Genomic DNA, 18,899 nt, shown 5'->3' with positions numbered 1-18,899 from the left:
TAGTAACCTATAGGTTACTATAGGACACAGGATTATGCAACCATCATCACTGATTTTATGGTCTCTCTATGGATTTGCCTATTCTGGACATTTTATACAAATAGAATCATGCAATGTGTGATCTTTTGTGACTGGCTTTTTCACTCAGCTTGATGTTTTCAAGGTTCATCAATGTAGCATGTTTTAATACTTCAGTCCATTTATTGACAAATAATATTCCATTGTATGTATATATTATTTCATTTATCCATTCATTGTATAGACATTTGTGTTGTGTAAACTTTGGGACTATTATGCATAATTCTACTACGAATGCACATGTACAAGTCTTTGTGCAGACACATGTTTTCAGCTTTCTTGCATGTATACCTAGGAACTGAATTTTGGGTCAGATGGTAACTCTATGTTTAGTATTTTGAGGAACTGCTAAACAGTTTTCCAAAATGACTGCATCACTTTACATTTTCACCAGCAATGAATGAGGGTTCCAATTTCTCCAGCTTTTCATCAACACTTGTTACTGTCTTTATTTTAGCCATCCTAGTGGGAATGAATTGGTATCTCCTTGTGGTTTTGATTTCCATTTTCCAATGGCTAACGATGCTGAGCATCTTTCATGTCCTTATTGGCCATTTGTATATCTTCTTCAGAGAGGTGTCCGTTCAAATCCTTTTTTCATTTTTTGATTGGGTTATTCAACTATTTGTTGTTGAGTTATAAGACTGCTTTTTGTATTCTGGATACAAGGCTCTTACTAGATATAATTTACAAATATTTTTTCCTATTCCATGGATTATCTTTTTACTTTGTTGATGGTAGCCTTAGAAACACAAAAAGGTTTTTTGTGGGTTTTGTTTTTTGGTTTTTTTGAGACAGAGTCTCATTCTGTCCCCAGGCTGCAGTGCAGTGGCGCAATCTTGGCTCACTCCAACCTCTTGGCCGGGTACAGTGTCTCAAGCCTGTACTTTGATCCCAGTGCTTTGGGAGGCTGAAGTGGGTGGATCACTTGAGACCAGGAGTTCAAGATCAGCCTGGCCAACATGGCAAAATCCCGTCTCTACTAAAAATACAAAAATTAACAGGGCATGATGGTACACACCTGTAGTACCAGCTACTTGGGGGGCTGAGGTGAGAGGATCACTTGAATACAGGAGGTGGAGGTTGCGATGAGCCAAGATTGCACCACTGCACTCCAACCTGGGTGATGAAGTGAGGCTGTGTCTCAAAAAAAAAAGAAAGAAGGAAGGAAGGAAGGAGGGAGGGAGAGAGGGAGGGAGGGAGGGAAGGAAGGAAGGAAGGAAGGAAGGAAGGAAGGAAGGAAGGAAGGAAGGAAGGAAAGAGAGAGATCAAAAATAGAAAAACAACAGAGAAAAATGCAACAAAATGAAAAGTTCATTCTTTGAAAAGATTAGCAAAGTTGACAAACTCATAACTAGACTGACCAAGAAAAAAAAAGAGAAAGAGTCCAATTAAATCAGGAATGAAAGAGGGGACATCATTACTGATCTTACAGAAATAAAGAGGATTATAAGGAAATATTGTCTGTCTAAGTCCAACATCTGAGCTTTCTCAGAGTTCTCAGAGAAACAAGCCCATTGATTGCTTTCTTTCTTTTTTTTTTTTTTTAATTGAGACAGAGTCCCGCTCTGTCGCCCAGGCTGGAGTGCAGTGGCGTGATCTCAGCTTACTGCAACCTCTGCCTCCCAGGCTCAAGTGATTCTCTTGCCTCAGCCTCCCGAGTAGCTGGGATTACAGGCACATGCCACCATGCTCAGCTGATTTTTTTGTATTTTTAGTAGAGACAGGGTTTTGCCATGTTGGCAGGCTGGTCTCAAACTCCTGACCTCAGGTGATCCGCCCACCTCAGCCTCCCAAAGTGCTGGGATTACAGGTGTGAGCCACCGCTCCTGGCCAACATTTTATTTTCTAATCATACTGTATTATCTTTGACTAAATGAAAAGACCTTTCCAACATGTCACCTAGAGACCATTTTACTCACTGCTCTGTTTGACCATCAATCAGTCTCTTGTCCCTCTCTTTGACAATGGTGAGGTGGACACATTTTCCTTGGGGAAGAGAAGTCTATGGTTTGTTGCCTTTGCCAATAACAAAAATGCTGAAGAGCTGGGTGGCAAAGCTGTTGCCACTGGCATCTTTCACAGGAACCACAATTTTTTTTATTATTACTTTATGTTCTAGGGTACATGTGCACAACGTGCAGTTTTGTTACTATGTATACATGTGCCATGTTGGTGTGCTGCACCCATTAACTGGTCATTTACATTAGGTATATCTCCTAATGCTATCCCTCCTCCCTCCCCCTACCCCACAACCAGCCCCAGTGTGTGATGTTACCCTTCCTATGTCCAAGTGATCTGATTGTTCAATTCCCACCTGTGAGTGAGAACATGTGGTGTTTGGTTTTCTGTTCTTGTGATAGTTTGCTGAGAATGATGGTTTCTGGCTGCATCCATGTCCCTACAAAGGACATGAACTCATCCTTTTTTATGGCTGCATAGTATTCCATGGTGTATATGTGCCACATTTTCTTAATCCAGTCTGTCATTGATGGACATTTGGGTTGGTTCCAAGTCTTTCCTATTGTGAATAGTGCCGCAATAAACATGTGTGCATGTGTCTTTATAGCAGCATGATTTATAATCCTTTGGGTATATATCAAGTAACAGGATGGCTGGGTCAAATAGTATTTCTAGTTCTAGATCCTTGAGGAATCGCCACACTGTCTTCCACGATGGTTGAACTAATTTACAGTCCCACCAACAGTGTAAACGTCTTCCTATTTCTCCACATCCTCTCCAGCACCTGTTGTTTCCTGACTTTTTAATGATCGCCATTCTAACTGGTGTGAAATAGTATCTCATTGTGGTTTTGATTTGCATTTCTCTGATGGCCAGTGATGATGAGCATTTTTTCATGTGTCTGTTGGCTGCATAAATGTCTTCTTTTGAGAAGTGTCTGTTCATATCCTTTGCCCACTTTCTGATGGGGTTGTTTGTTTTTTCCTTGTAAATTTGTTTGAGTTCTTTGTAGGGAACCACAATATTTTAAGTAATACACTGTGGCAACTTCAGAAATCAGATTCCTACTCCCTCAGGACTTTTTGTTGTTGCTGTTTGTTGTGGCTGCTGCTGCTGCTGCTATTGCCGCTCTCGTGTGTGTGTTTGTTCAGTGACTTTCCTGATCTGTAAATTGTGTATTCTTTGTCACGTGTGTCAGCTTGGTTAGCTTAGCAGTCAGCTACTGCTGAAACAGAGATTTTCTTAAATGCCTTTGGCCATTAAATCTCCCACCCTTTGTTGAGGGGCATGTGTGTGCGTGTGCGTGTGTGTGTGTGTGTGTGTGTGATGCCTTCAATACTCCAGCAGTTCATTACTCTGACCTAGCCTTCACTTGCTGCTTGCACAGGGCTTTAAGGTGAGCCAGAAGTGAGAAGTGCACAACCTTGCGCATGTGTGTTGCCTTCTAGACCCCCAGGAATAAGCAAGAGCTTTGCAAGTTCCCTATGAACATCCCCAGATTTTCTCTGTAAGATTTTGGCCAGCCTGATTTTGCCCCAGTGTGTATCACTATCTCAGGCAACTGCAATTTTTAAATTGCCACTGATTGTTTGACCAATGCCCTGGGGAAAGGGCTTTCCTCAGTGACCAAATAAAGATAAGCCCTATGAATGAGGCTTTCCCAGGGATCTTCTAGACAGGTCGAATAGTGACAATTCTCTGGCAACCAGGTCTTTTGGGATCTTGAAACCCACTCTACCACCTCCAATGGCTGCTAGGCCTCTGGTTTTCAGTGACTATGGTTCCAAGGCTGCTGGTTTCAAGGCCACCATAGAGCTAGGAAGAAGGGGTGGAAATAGGACAAGTTAAAACACCACAAAGCTCACCGTTCTTACGAAAGCCAGCACTTTTCTTGAAAAAACTCTTCAGATTGCTGTAAGGCTTTGGTTAATTTCTAGAGTTCTGAAAAACTTGATATTGATAATTTTTGCCTATGTTCTTGCTGCTCTTACAGAAGAGCAGATTTTCAGAAGTGTTTATTCCACCATTCCAGAAGTGCTTTCTCCTGGTATTATGTTTTAACCACACTTCCTTAAGAGTCCCCTAGGGCCTCAGGAGAGAGTGAGTCCTGAAGAAACAACCCAAGAATGAAATATAGATTGGTGTAGGCATTACGGAAAACAGTAAGGAGGTTCCTAAAGAATTAAAAACAGAGCTATCTGCAAGGTGCAGTGGCTCATGCCTGTGATCCCAGACTCTTAGGAGGTTAAGGTAGAAGAACTGCTTAAGGTCTGGAGTTCAACACCAGCCTAGGCAGCCCCATCTCTATTTATTAATTAAAAAAAAAAAAATACAACTACCATCTCCTCTGGGTCTTTGTAGTCAGGAAAAAAAAATTTTTTTTCAGGATCTTTAACTTTATTACCAGCTACTGAGCTACAGAATAAAGCCAACCAAAAACATTAAAGAAAGGCTGCTTGAAACAGGTATGTACAGGTGTACTACACGGAAGTGAAAGCTGTAGCATCCAATCCCAAAGCCACCCCTGTGGGGAAGGATGGCCTTAGCTATGGGCCAAAGGAGTACAGAAGTTACAACATCAGAGTCCCATCCATCCAGGAAAGCAGTGAACAACTGTAGCCACATGGATACCAAAAATTTATCTGAGATTAGGTTTGTTTGTTTGTTTGTTTGTTTTGAGACGGAGTCTCACTCTGTCTCCCAGGCTGGAGTGCAGTGAGGGGATCTCGGCTCACTGCAAGCTCCGCCTCCAGGGTTCACGCCATTCTCCTGCCTCAGCCTCCCGAGTAGCTGGGACTACAGGCGCCCGCCACCACACCCAGCTAATTTTTTGTATTTTTAGTAGAGACGGGGTTTCCCCGTGTTAGCCAGGATGGTCTCAATCTCCTTACCTTGTGATCCGCCCGCCTCGGCCTCCCAAAGTGCTGGGATTACAGGCGTGAACCACCACACCTGGCCCTGAGATTAATTTGAAAGGTTTAAAGGTTCCATGAATCAAAGTTTTCAAATGAAAATAGGTGCCCGTCTTTTCCTGTAGGCTTTCCAGCTCACTACCCAAAAGACTTGAGTACTTCTATTAAGGCAGCTGGAAGCCTACCCTAGACTTGAATGGCAACTTGTCCTTTCTCAGCCAGTAATGCAATCCAGCAGAATATGCTACAGGGAAGACAGGAATTCCCACAGTGCTGCCCTCCGGTAAAAGGCAAACACAGCACTCAAAGCCAAAGGCCACAGAGGGCTCCCTGAGAATCCAGTACAACTAAGCGAGGCCTTCAACCGTCCAGACAAACTTTGGAAGTGGATCCCGGTGGGACTGTGCCCTGTGGCAAGGAGTAGTGTATATGCCAATGAGAGGGTCCAGCTTCCAGGAACCGTTACAATGGCGTCCTGAGTCATTTTCTCTCTTCCACTTGCATTCGAGAGTGAGAAAACACACACCATGGCCTTGACTGTCACTCACCACAATCCCCCTGTACAGAGGGGTTTGTTTCTAAGTTTGGAACCTCAACACGAGGCTGGGATGCTTCATGACGTGCTCTCTCCCACTGTCCAGCCATCTTTGGTGGTCTCCCCACAGTGCTTCCCCATCCTCTCTCGCTTCTGTGGAGGGACCGTGGGACGGGTCCGGAGGAAACTTGGGATCGCTCTGACAGGAAACGGACAAGCACAGCTGCCAGCTGCTCCGGCCTCAGTCTCCAGTTGTTAGTCTCAGGATCAACAGAGAACTGGAAAGACCTCTGAGTCTTTGTAGTCAGGAAAAAAATAGAACTACCATAAGACCTAGCAATCTGTCTTCTGGGTATATATCCAAATGAAATGAAATCACTACCACATAAAGATATCTGCACTCCCACATTCACTGCAGCATCGTGTACAATAGCCAAGATATGGAAACAACGTACACGTTCATCAACAAACGAATGGAGAGGGGCAGTCGGAGGAGGCGGCGGCGCTGGAGCTCCTCCTGCAGACCAGCGACCCGGGGAGCAAGCAGGTCGCTCCGCACCGCTCTTCCTCCAGCCGCTGAGCAGTCCCTTCTCGCCATGTCCCAGAGCAGGTACCCTCCGAGGCCCTGCCGCTGGAGCGCGAGGACAGTGGGACCTTCAGTTTGGGGAAGATGATAACAGCTATGCCAGGGAAAACACCGATTCAGGTATTACACGAATACGGTGTGAAGACCAAGAACATCCCAGTTTATGAATGTGAAAGATCTGATGTGCAAATACACGTGCCCACTTTCACCTTCAGAGTAACCGTTGGTGACATAACCTGCAGAGGTGAAGGTACAAGTAAGAAGCTGGCGAAACATAGAGCTGCAGAGGCTGCCATAAACATTTTGAAAGACAATGCAAGTATTTACTTTGCAGTTCCTGACCCCTTAATGCCTGACCCTTCCAAGCAACCAAAGAACCAGCTTAATCCTATTGGTTCATTACAGGAATTGTCCATTCATCATGGCTGGAGACTTCCTGAATATACCCTTTCCCAGGAGGGAGGACCTGCTCATAAGAGAGAATACACCACAGTTTGCAGGCTAGAGTCATTTATGGAAACTGGAAAGGGGGCATCAAAAAAGCAAGCCAAAAGGAATGCTGCTGAGAAATTTCTTGCCAAATTTAGTAATATTTCTCCAGAGAACCACATTTCTTTAACAAATGTAGTGGGACATTCTGTAGGATGTACTTGGCATTCCTTGAGGAATTCTCCTGGTGAAAAGATCAACTTACTGAAAAGAAGCCTCCTTAGTATTCCAAACACAGATTACATCCAGCTGCTTAGTGAAATTGCCATGGAACAAGGTTTTAATATAACATATTTGGATATAGATAAACTGAGCGCCAATGGACAGTATCAATGTCTTGCCGAACTGTCCACCAGCCCCATCACGGTCTGTCATGGCTCCGGTATCTCCTGTGGCAATGCACAAAGTGATGCAGCTCACAATACTTTGCAGTATTTAAAGATAATAGCAGAAAGAAAGTAAATTTGGAGCAACTTTAAAAATCTATCAGTAGCACATAAAAAGTTCCCCTCTGGCCCCTTCCCAAGTAAAACTTTTAGCGTAGTGTTTGAGTTTATGTCTTATTTCTAAATCTCTTCATAGATTCCATCAGCACTCCAGATGTAACTGTCTCCTCGTGGTTGTTATTAAGCTCTTTTTAATGGCTTCAACTTTGTATCGGTATATTGTATTTATAAACTTTGTACCATAAGACAGAGTGTAGCACCCATTTTACAGTGCCATGCACATCGGAGAAAGAAACTGCATGTTTGTTGTTGATGATGAAATAAGAATGTTAGCAACAGTCTTTCTTACTGGTGCTTAAGCTCTTTGCACAAAGCTTTATAAAGGGAATTCAAAGGAAGCCCTTTAGAATTAGAGTCTTGAGGGACAGCACTAACAGGCCTTTAAGTATGATTGTTAAATTTCAGGGAACATGATTGGTCTGCTGTGTATTTGAATTCATGTAACAAAGAACTGTTATGATGGGATTCTGCTCATTTTATTAAAAAGTTACTGACTTGAGAAAAAAAAAAAAACACATGGATAAAGAAACTATGGTGGCCAGGTACAGTGGCTCACACCTGTAATCCCAACACTTTGGGAGGCCAAGGCAGGTGCATTGCTTGAGCCTAGAGTTCAAAACCAGCCTGAGAAATATGGTGAAACCCCGTCCCTACAAAAATAAAAATAAAAAATTAGCCAGGCCTGATGGCATGTGGCTGTGGTCTCAGCTGCTTGGGAGGTTGAAGTGGGAAGATCACTTGAGCCCGGAAGGTCGAGGCTGCAGTGAGCCATGATTGTGTTACCAATGGAGAGAGTCCAGATTCTTGGCATCTTGAACAAAGAATTGGACAAAATGCACAAACAAGGCAAGGAAAAAATGAAGCAACAAAAGCAGATTTATTGAAAATGAAAGTACACTCCACAGGGTGGGAGCAGGCCTGAGCATAGGGGTTCAGGAGCCCCACTACAGAATTTTCTGGAGTTTAAATGCCCTCTAGAGGTTTCCACTGGTTACTTGATGTATGCCCTATGTAAATGAAGAGGATGAAGTAAAGTTACAAAGTCGTTTACTCAGCGTACACCCTATGTAAATGGAGAGGATATTGCCTAACATAGCTGAAGTGTTTCCATCTGATTTAGTTCAAGGAAGTCAGCATGAATTGGCCTTATGTTCCCTGCCTCCAGACTCTATTCTCCTGCCTCAATTGTACCACTGCACTCCAGCCTGGGCGACAGAGCAAGACCCTGTCTCAAAAAAACAAAGATTGGCCGGGCGCGGTGGCTCAAGCCTGTAATCCCAGCACTTTGGGAGGCCGAGACGGGCGGATCACGAGGTCAGGAGATCGAGACCATCCTGGCTAACACGGTGAAACCCCATCTCTACTAAAAATACAAAAAACTAGCGGGCGAGGTGGCGGGCGCCTGTAGTCCCAGCTACTCGGGAGGCTGAGGCAGGAGAATGGCGTAAAACCCGGGAGGCGGAGCTTGCAGTGAGCTGAGATCCGGCCACTGCACTCCAGTCCAGGCGACAGAGTGAGACTCCGCCTAAAAAAAAAAAAAAAAAAAAAAAAAACAAAGATTAAAAAATAATAATAATAATAATAAACACAATAGAGTACTATGCAGCCTTTTAAAAAGGAGATCCTGTCATTTGCCACAATGTGGAGGAACCTGGAGGACATTATGCTATGTGAAATAAGCCAGACATAGAAAGAAAAATATTGCATGATCTCACTTACATGTGGAATCTATAAAAGTGGTCAGGCTAGGCGCGGTGGCCCACACCTATAATCCCAGCACTTCGGGAAGCCAAGGCAGGGAGATCACCTGAGGTTGGGAGTTCGAGACCTGCTGGACCAACATGGAGAAGTCCCATCTCCACTAAAAATACAAAATTAGCCGGGTGTGGTGGCACATGCTTGTAATCCCAGCTTCTCAGGAGGCTGAGGCAGGAGAATCGCTTGAACCTGGGAGGCGGAGGTTGCAGTGAGCCGAGATTGTACCACTGCACTCCAGCCTGGGCAACAAGAGCAAAACTCCATCTCAAAAAAAAAAAAGAAAGAAAAGAAGGGGAGAATGTCATTTTCACACTGTTTCAAAGCATACAGAACCATGAGTAACTTTCTGCAGCTGTCATAGCTGATTTCACTTTCTACCTATCACCTGGGTGCAGCAAGCAGGGCTACTCACAGGTATGGAGGTAGGAGGCAGGACTTGACTTCAGAGTGGGGGCTCAGACACTGAACCACATTGAGAAGGGCTAAAATAGGGACAGGTGAAAGCAGCTTTCCTTAAGACACACCCACCAGTGTGCCTTGTCAGTTTACCACTAACATGGCAACACCCGGGATTTGTTGCTCCTTCCCATGGCAATGACCTGATGACCCAGAGGTTTCTACCGTTTCTCTAGAAATTTCTGCATAAATCACCCCTTAATCTGCATGCAGTTAAAAGTAGGTGTAAACATGACTGCAGAACTGCCCTGAGCTGTTACTCTCAGCACACTGCCAATGGGGAAGCCCTGCTCTGCAGAAGCAGTCATGGAGTTGCAACACCGCCTAGGCTGTAACTCTGCCACTTCAATAAAGCTGTTCTCTTCTATTACAGGCTCATCCTTGAGTGTTTTCCTGGGAGAAGCAAAGAATCCTCCCAAGCTAAACCCCAATCTGGGGCTCGCCTGCCATGTATCAAGAGGACTAGACTTCTAGTTTTCAGCCTCTGGGTATATTTTAAAATGAAGAAATGCCAGAAATGAGTCAATATAACAGCGATATGATTTAGATGTTTGTTTTTAACCAACCAAAACTTTGAGTTCAACCAATAAATACAAAGGCAGTGTGATCTTATATGGCAATAATAGCAAAGGCCCTTCATGAATACCAGGTCCAGGCCATGGTCCTTCTGGTTCTCTGAGTGATAATAAGACCCTTCCTTTCCTTCCTACTGGGAGTTCTTTACTCGCCTATGGACAGAAGGGAATGAGAATTCAGATAAATCAGCCTTATGTTCTCTCTTGCTAGGAGAGCCACTTGCAGCTCAGTGGATCAAAAGTTGGCTCCTCCTAGCAAACCCAAGGTGATGGGGAGAAGTGCATCCCCTCCCTAACCATGGCCATCACATCTCAGCCCCTGCCACCATCCTCTTGCCTCTCCAGTCTTCCTCAGGGAGAAAAAAAAATCACTCTCACTGCTTTAGTGGATCTACACTATTTTATTTCCTGTCACACCAGGGAACTATTACAGAGAATTGTAGAGTAAAAGGACTAGAAGTTGCTGATTTATCTAAATAACTCATTCCCAGGCCACGCATGGTGGCTCCTGCCTATAATCCCAGCACTTTTGGGAGGCTGAGGCGGGTGGATCATTTGAGACCAGCCTGGCCAACATGGTGAAACTCCATCTCTACTAAAAATACAAAAATTATCTGGGCGTAATGGCGGGTGCCTGTAGTCCCAGCTACTCGGGAGGCTGAGGCAAGAGAATCGCTTAAACCCAGGAGGTGGAGGTTGCAGTGAGCCGAGATCGTGCCTGGGCGACTGCACTCCAGCCTGGGCAACAGAGCAAGATTCCCTCTCAAAAAATAATAATAATAATAATAATAACTAACTCATTCCCTTGTATCACATAAGTAACAGCCCTTTTAGATCTAGGTTTTAAGAAGAAAAGAATTTCTCGTGGATGATTCATTTCTCTCAACCCATGTTAAGCTTCAGATTTTAGCCAAATAATAACAATCTTTCTTCTTTCCAGATTTTATCAGGTCCAAAGTGGCAAGGAACTATCTCTGATTCCATGAATCCAGTTTCCTCACAGATTACCAAAGAAGCAAGCACACCTCACCATAACAAGGATTAATTTTTCTATCAAGTCAAGACAATCTAGTTTCATATTAAGAAAGCATAGGCCAGGTGCAGTGGCTTACGCCTATATCCTAGAACTTTGGGAGGCCAAGCAAATGGATCACCAGAGGTCAGGAGTTCGAGACAAGCTTGGCCAACATGGTGAAACCCCATGTCTACTAAAAATAAAAAAAAAATTAGCCGGGTGTGGTGGTGGGTGCCTATAATCCTAGCTACTCAGGAGGCTGAGGCAGGAGAACTGCTTGAATCCAGGAGGCAGAGATTGCAATGAGCCAAGATGGTGCTGTTGAACTCCAGTGTGGGTGACAGATCAAGACTCTGTCTCAAAAAAAGAAAAAGAAAGAAAGAAAGCGTATATTGCTCCTAATGTTAACATTTTTACCATATTCCTTGCAAAATGATAACACTAATATGACTGCACTAAGGAATAACTGAGTTCCTGAGCCTGCACTAGCTCTAACAGGTCACTCAGTCCCTCCCAGACCATGGGTGCAAGCTCCAAATTCTGATCCACAACTCTCTCTCCTGACAGAAAGAAAAGGGAGGTCTTAGTACTCTTCTTACGCATATAGTAGTTCACATTCTAACGTCTATCTGGATGGCTTCAATTATTTTTGCTGTGAAATATCAAACCATCATATTTGAACACGAGAGTGACATGTGGGAGTCACACAACAAATACATATAACAAGAGCACATTAGGGTGCTGGGAGGGCACATGCTCCTCTGCAACTTCACCCCATGCTCCCTGTGAGATATCCTTAGCACCAGAGGCCTGAAAGTCTGCTAACTTCAGTAAAAAGCAGTACATTTTAACAGCCACCCCTTCAAAATGTAAAAATATTGCTTCAGATTGCCAAAAACCATTTCACACTGAACATTCTGACCCTTACCCCAACTCTGAACCTCGCCCCATTCCTGAAGCTTGCCCTATCCCTGACCTTCTGAGCTGAGGGCCCAGCCCCAGTCCCTGCCCCAACCCCAGGAACTGCCTCATCTGATTCTTGCCCTGACCCATGCTTGCTGACCAGGCCTCTGACTATCTGGCCTACCAGTTCCATCTAGGCCCACTTCCTGCCACACCTAGCCAGCCTGATTTTGGCTAGATCTATTTAGACCTATTTAGCCAAGCCCAGTCCCAGTCCCCAGACAGCTCCTGTTTAACCCTGCCTGTGAGATGCTGAGTCTCCAGACCTGCTCATCTGGTCACACCTACTAGATTCAAGTCCCTTGCTCTATTTCTCCTGAAGTCCAGCTCTAACATCCATCAGCTGAGCCCCACAGAGCACTATATCCTGAGGAGCAAAAGAGACCTAAGACCCTGAGCTCACAGGTTCCATCCTTTCCCAGGCAACAAAGTCGTTTTCTTGGACAGTGCTTCTCAAAATAGAATGCACATACGAATGACCTGGGAGTCTTGTTAAAAACACAAATTCAGATTCAGTAGGTCTGGAGTGAGGCCCTAAAGCCTGCATTTCTAACAAACACCCAAGTGAAGTCAATATTGTTGGTCCAGAAAGCAAACTTTAATTAGCACAGTTTGCTAATTAAACTTGGAAAACCAATTATAGTTTTGCAAAATTTAAAAAAAAAAAAGTTTACAGTAACAACAGCCCTGATTTCTACCAAGGGAAGAGAACTCATCCCCTCCATAGAATGCTCCAGCCCACAGAACTTGGAGTCTGTCCAATTTATATTGTGCACTAATCACATAGTGCTTTGAATTTCACCCAATAGTTTCCTATATGTGTGTTTTATTACTCATTCATTTGGTTCCTTTACAGCATTTGTTCATTCTGCAAACATTATTGATCATTAATCTATTAGGGCCATAAAAATATATAAGGCATAGTCTCTGTGTCCGATAAGGCAACAGGCCATTAAAGAAGATAGATATGGTCCAGGTGCGATGGCTCATACCTGTAATCCCAACACTTTGGGAGGCCGAGGCAGGCGGATCACCTAAGGTCAGGAGTTCAAGACCAGCCTGGCCAACATGGTGAAACCCCCATCTCTACTAAAAATACAAAAAAGTAGCTGAGTGTGTTGACACATGCCTGTGATCCCAGCTACTCCAGAGGCTGAGGCAGGAGAATCACTTGAACCCAGGAGGTGGAGGCTGCAGTGAGCCAAGATCATGCCACTGCCCTCCAGCCTAGGCAACAGAGCAAGACTCCGTCTCAAAAAAAAAAAAAAGATAGGTAGATAGATATGTAAGCAGATCTTTTCAGCACAATAATAGTATCTGTATACAGTGTGGAGGAAAAAGACACCTGTAACCCCATCGGAGTTGGGGAATCAACAGGAAAGCCATTCTGGGCCAAAAAGTAGCCTGAGCTGAATCTAACAGAGGAGTGAGTCAAATGAAGTGCAAGGGACCCACCAGGCAGAGGAGTAGCCTGGCAGAGGCCCCGGGGTGAAATGGCTGGGTCGGAGAAGAGCTGCACGCACCCGGGTTGTTGGAGCACAGTTAGCAGGGAGGAAGCCTCCAAGAAGAAGCTGAGGTGTTGGCCAGGGGCCAATCACAGGGACCTTGCCTGCCACGTTAAGGATCTTGGACTTTAGCCTTTGGACAATGAGGAAACAGTTTAAGTTTTTAAACAAGGCCAAGGCACATTTGGGCTTTAGGTAAATCATGTTTGGTGACTGTGCAGAAAATTAAATTGAAGGTGCCAAAACTAGAAACAGGCGAGGCAAGGTAACTCACACCTGTAATCCCAACACTTTGGGAGGCCAAAGTGGGAGGATTGCTGGAACTCAGGAGTTCAAGACCAGCCTGGACAACATAGCAAGACCGCATCTCCACTAAATATAAATGTAAAAAATTAGCCTAACATGGTGGTGCCTGCCTATAGTTCCAGCTACACTCTGTTGCCCAGGCTGTAATGCAATCATATAATCATGGCTCACTGCAGCTTTGACTTCCTGTACTCAAGCAATCCTCCCACCTCAACCTCCTAAGTAGCTCAAGCAATCCTCCTGCCTCAGCCTCCCAAAGTGCTGGGATTACAGGCGTGAGCCACCACATGCAACCAATGCTACCTTTCTAACACCTGTATAAATATCCTCCTCTCTGTCCCCACCACTATTGCCTCCCTTCTCATGAGCCCTTCCTTGTACCATAGCAATTCATCTCTTAACTGATCTCCCAGCCTCCAGTATCTTTTCCCTTAAATCAAACATCAGAGAAATATTTCCAACAGGCTAATCTGACTATCTTGTCTGTTTTCTGCTGCTATAACATAATACCACAGACTGGATAATTTATAAAGAATAGGAGTTTATTTTGCTTGTAAGTCTGGAGGCTGGTAAGTCCAAAAGACCATGTTGCCAGTGTCTTGTGAGGATCTTTGTACTGTTTTATCCCATAGCATAAGGGAAAGCAAGTCTATGAAACAGAGAAAAAATTAAGCCTATTCTCATGATAACTAATCCGCTCCTGTGACAATGGCATTAATCCATTCCTGAGAGCAGAGCCTTCACAACTTAATCACCCCTGAAAGGCCTCCTCTCTCAATACTATTGTATTGAAAATGAAGTTTCGGGGCTGGGCGCGGTGGCTCAAGCCTGTAATCCCAGCACTTTGGGAGGCCGAGACGGGCAGATCATGAGGTCAGGAGATCGAGACCATCCTGGCTAATACAGTGAAACCCTGTCTCTACTTAAAAATACAAAAAACTGGCCGGGCGCGGTGGCTCAAGCCTGTAATCCCAGCACTTTGGGAGGCTGAGACGGGCGGATCACGAGGTCAGGAGATCGAGACGACGAGGCGGGCGCCTGTAGTCCCAGCTACTCGGGAGGCTGAGGCAGGAGAATGGAGTAAACCCGGGAGGCAGAGCTTGCAGTGAGCTGAGATCCGGCCACTGCACTCCAGCCTGGGTGGCAGAGCAAGACTCCGTCTCAAGAAAAAAGAAAAAAAGAAAATGAAGTTTCAACATGAGTTTTGGAGGGACCATTCAAGTCACATGGCACTGACCATATGACTCTTGCCCATTTCCTACAGGACAAGAGGCAAACCTCTTAGATTAGTGTATAAGATCCTCAATGACATAGACATTTCCCAGTGATATGGGTCCTTTCTCAATGATATGGATCTTTTATTACTACATCTACTAAATGCATATTGAGTGGTCCCTGAGACAGGCACTAGAAATGGCCCTGAAGATATTACCATGAAGAGAAAAATATACTCAGGTATTGTAGAGCTAACATGCTAGAGGAGACAGCAGATTTTAAAATATAGACAAGCCAGGCATGGTGGTGCATACCTGTAGTCCCAGGTACTCAGGAGGCTGAGGCAGGAGGACCTCTTGAGGGCAGGAGTTCGAGGCCGCAGTGCTATGATCACACATATGAATAGCCACTGCACTCCAGCCTACACAACATAGTGATACCCCATCTATAAAATTAAATTAAATTAAAATATAGACAAATTTAAAAGCTTAAATGTGATAAAGCTATTCATCATTTATTTGACACACATATTTTTAGCGTCTCCTACTTGCCAGGCACCATGCTAGATGCTAAACATGTGGTGATAAGGGGAAAAGACACAATCCTTACTGTTATGGAGCTCATGGGCAGACACTAATACCATAATAAGAGTTATAAACAGTATCACAAACTGGCCTAAGGGCTGTTGACCAAAGTGAAGAAGGGAAGGAATGCTTGATACAAGAACCAAAAAATGAGTGAAAAAGTTAACTAGGCAGGAGGGAGGAGGGACTGCTGAAAAGAAAGCAAGCATATCAGGAGGGGAAGACAAGCTCAACCACACTGAAGCTAAAAGGAGTGAGAGTATGAGGAACTGAAAGAAGATTGTAAGGCTGAAACATGGGGTTAAGGGAGGGTAGCCTGAGAGGTGGGCAGGGGCCAGATCACACAGGGCCTTAAGGGCTACAGTAAGGAGTTCAGATTTTGTACCAAAAATAATGGGAATTCACTAAAAGGTTTTAAGCAGTGGGTGAAAGTGGAGAGACAGTTAATGAGGCCCTTGCAGTGGGCAAGGCAGCAGAGGGTCATGATCTGGTCTAGGGTTATGCCAATGGAGATGAAAGAAATGCATGAAATTAATGAACTGCGAAGTCGAGCTGACAGGACTTGTGAGTAACTTGAAAGTTACATATATTTTGGCCTGGCACAGTGACTCACGCCTGTAATCCCGGCACTTTGGGAGGCTGAGGGAGGCGGATCACGAGGTCAAGAGATCGAGACCATCCTGGTCAACATAGTGAAACCCTGTCTCTACTAAAAATACAAAAATTAGCCGGGTGTGGTGGGCACCTGTAGTCCCAGCTACTCGGGAGGCTGAGGCAGGAGAATCACTTGAACCCAGGAGGCAGAGGTTGCGGTGAGCCGAGATTGTGCCACTGCACTCCAGCCTGGCAAAAGAGCGGGCTCTGCCTCAAAAAAAAAAAAAAAAGAAAGAAAAGAAAGTTCTATATATTTTATAGAGAGATGCAGATGGAGATGAAATGACATGATGTTTAGGATTTGCTTCAAAATGACACACAGGAGAAGGAAGTAGAAAGTAGAAAAGGATGTGGATGGGGAAGGATTGGCTGTGGGTTGATAGTTGTGCAATGAGTGATGTATACATGGGGGTATCTTATACTATTCTGCCAACTTTTGTGTATATTCAAATTTCTCCATTATACAAAGTTAGAAACGAGAAAAGAAAAGGAGGAGACAGAGAAGAAATAGAATAAATCCTAGGTGTTTGGTTGAGCAATCAAGAAGCTAACGGTGCCATTCACTGAGATGATGAAGAGGGGCAGAGTAAGACAAGAGACTTGGGGAGTACCATAAGAGTCATTTTGGACATGTTAAGTTTGATACGTCCAGAAGATATGCTGAGAAGGAGGATGTCGAGTACACAACTGGGTTTAAAAATTTGAAACTCAAAGGAAGAATCTGCACTAAAGAGATAAATGTGTGAATAATTTGCATATACATGGCATTTTAAATCATGAAAAGGGATGGGATTTGGTAATAATTACATGTCAATGTAGGTTCATCAATTGTAATAAATGTCCACTCTGGTGGGGGATATTGATAATGAGGAAGGCTACTCACATGTGAGGACAAAGGGTATGTGGAAAATCTCTGTAATTTCCTCAACTTTTCTTTTTTTTTTTTTTTTTTTTTTTTTGAGACGGAGTCTCGCTCTGTCGCCCAGGCTGGAGTGCAGTGGCCGGATCTCAGCTCACTGCAAGCTCCGCCTCCGGGTTCACGCCATTCTCCTGCCTCAGCCTCCCGAGTAGCTGGGACTACCGGCGCCCGCCACCTCGCCCGGCTAGTTTTTTTTGTATTTTTTAGTAGAGACGGGGTTTCACTGTGTTAGTCAGGATGGTCTCGATCTCCCGACCTCGTGATCCGCCCGTCTCGGCCTCCCAAAGTGCTGGGATTACAGGTTTGAGCCACCGCGCCCGGCCTCCTCAACTTTTCTATGAAGCTAAAACTGCTCTAAAAAATAAGGTCTATATTAAAAAAAAAAAAAAAAGATGAGGTTACTTAATAAGAGAATTTAGACAGAGAAAGACCCGAGACCAAACCCAAAGAAACAAAATTTCAAGGTTGAGTAGATGAGAAAGATCTATAAAAAGAAGTCTTGCCGGGCGCGGTGGCTCAAGCCTGTAATCCCAGCACTTTGGGAGGCCGAGACAGGCGAATCACGAGGTCAGGAGATCGAGACCATCCTGGCTAACATGGTGAAACCCCGTCTCTACTAAAAATACAAAAAACTAGCCGGGCGTGGTGGCGGGCGCCTGTAGTTTCAGCTACTGGGAGGCTGAGGCGGGAGAATGGCATGAACCCGGGAAGCGGAGCTTGCAGTGAGCCTAGATCCACCACTGCACTCCAGCCTGGGCGACACAGCGAGACTCCGTCTCAAAAAAAAAAAAAAAAAAAAAGAAGTCTCTAAGAAGTAACAGCCATGGGAATGTTCTAGAAACAAGAAGACTGTTATGTTAGGACAGCCTAGATAAGAGAATTTTTCAAGGAAGAAATAGTAGCCAACTATTTCTGAAGCTGTTGAAAGATCAGGTAAGATGAGAACAGGGAATATTTGCTGGGCCTGGCAATGTGGAAATAATTAACAGGCTTGATAATAATAGTTTCGGGTTTCTTTTGTTTTGTTTTGTTTTGCTTTTAGAGAGAGGGTCTCTCTCTCTCTCTCTCTCTCTGTCTCCCAAGCTGGAGTACAGTGACCCAGTCATGGTTCACTGTAACCCTGAACTTACAGGCTCAAGCAATCCTCTCACTCTGCTTCCTAAGCAGCTGGGGCTACAGGCGCATGCCACCACACCAGCTAATTGGTTAATTTTTTTTAATTTTTTGTAGAGAAAAAACACAGGCAACAGCCTATGCTGCCCAGGCTGGTCTCAAACTCCTGGGCTCAAGCAATCCTTTCCTCTTGGCCTCCCAAAGTACTTGGATTACAGGCATGAGCCACCACACTGGCCCAAAGTCATAATTCTTGAGTCATCTGCTCATGTTATCTTGGTTTCCTCACCTTCCATTCACTCTTTCTCCCACTCTAATCCATCACTAATAAAAACTTGGGCTTGGCACAGTAGCTCACACCTGTAATCCCAGCACTTTGGGAGGCCAAGACAGGAGGATTGCTTGAGGCCAGGAGTTCAAGATCAGCCTGGGAGAGACCCTGTCTCTACAAAAAATTTTAAAAGTTAGTAGGCATGGTGGTACACACCTATAGTCCTAGCTACTCAGGAGGCTGAAGCAGGAAGGGCAGCATGACCCCAGGAGTTTGAGGCTGCAGTCAGCCAGAATGGGTGCACTCCAGCCTCGGCAACAGAGCAAGATTCTGCCTAAAAAAGAAAAAAAGACTTTGACATAGATTTGTAAAATGGAATTTTAGTTAAAGTGACTTGTGGTGTCAAGAGGGTCAGTTTATTATTAACCTGAAATGTATTAGAGCATATTCATACTTTGAAAGATACATGGAAAGGCAGAGATTAATGATTTAGGAGA

The 18,899-nt window shown here is 44.5% G+C and overlaps 1 protein-coding gene across 1 annotated transcript; it reads left to right on the top strand.

Moving 5' to 3' along the window:
- Positions 1-5,975: 5,975 nt before the first annotated feature.
- Positions 5,976-7,555, top strand: LOC117091050 (interferon-inducible double-stranded RNA-dependent protein kinase activator A-like). The gene has a single exon (XM_033223528.1). It carries the CDS (start codon positions 6,158-6,160, stop codon positions 7,022-7,024), a length of 867 nt encoding a protein of 288 aa, XP_033079419.1. The 5' UTR covers positions 5,976-6,157; the 3' UTR covers positions 7,025-7,555.
- Positions 7,556-18,899: the final 11,344 nt, after the last annotated feature.

This window comes from Trachypithecus francoisi, unplaced genomic scaffold, assembly GCF_009764315.1.
Source record: "Trachypithecus francoisi isolate TF-2019V2 unplaced genomic scaffold, Tfra_2.0 Lachesis_group11, whole genome shotgun sequence".
NCBI lineage: Eukaryota > Metazoa > Chordata > Mammalia > Primates > Cercopithecidae > Trachypithecus > Trachypithecus francoisi.
The sequence above is the reverse complement of the archived record's forward strand: the minus strand, read 5'-3'. Positions and strand labels throughout refer to the sequence as shown.

Coding starts and splice junctions, on each gene's coding strand:
- LOC117091050 (XM_033223528.1), top strand. CDS start 6,158: ATGATAACAGCTATGCCAGGGAAAACACCGATTCAGGTATTACACGAA.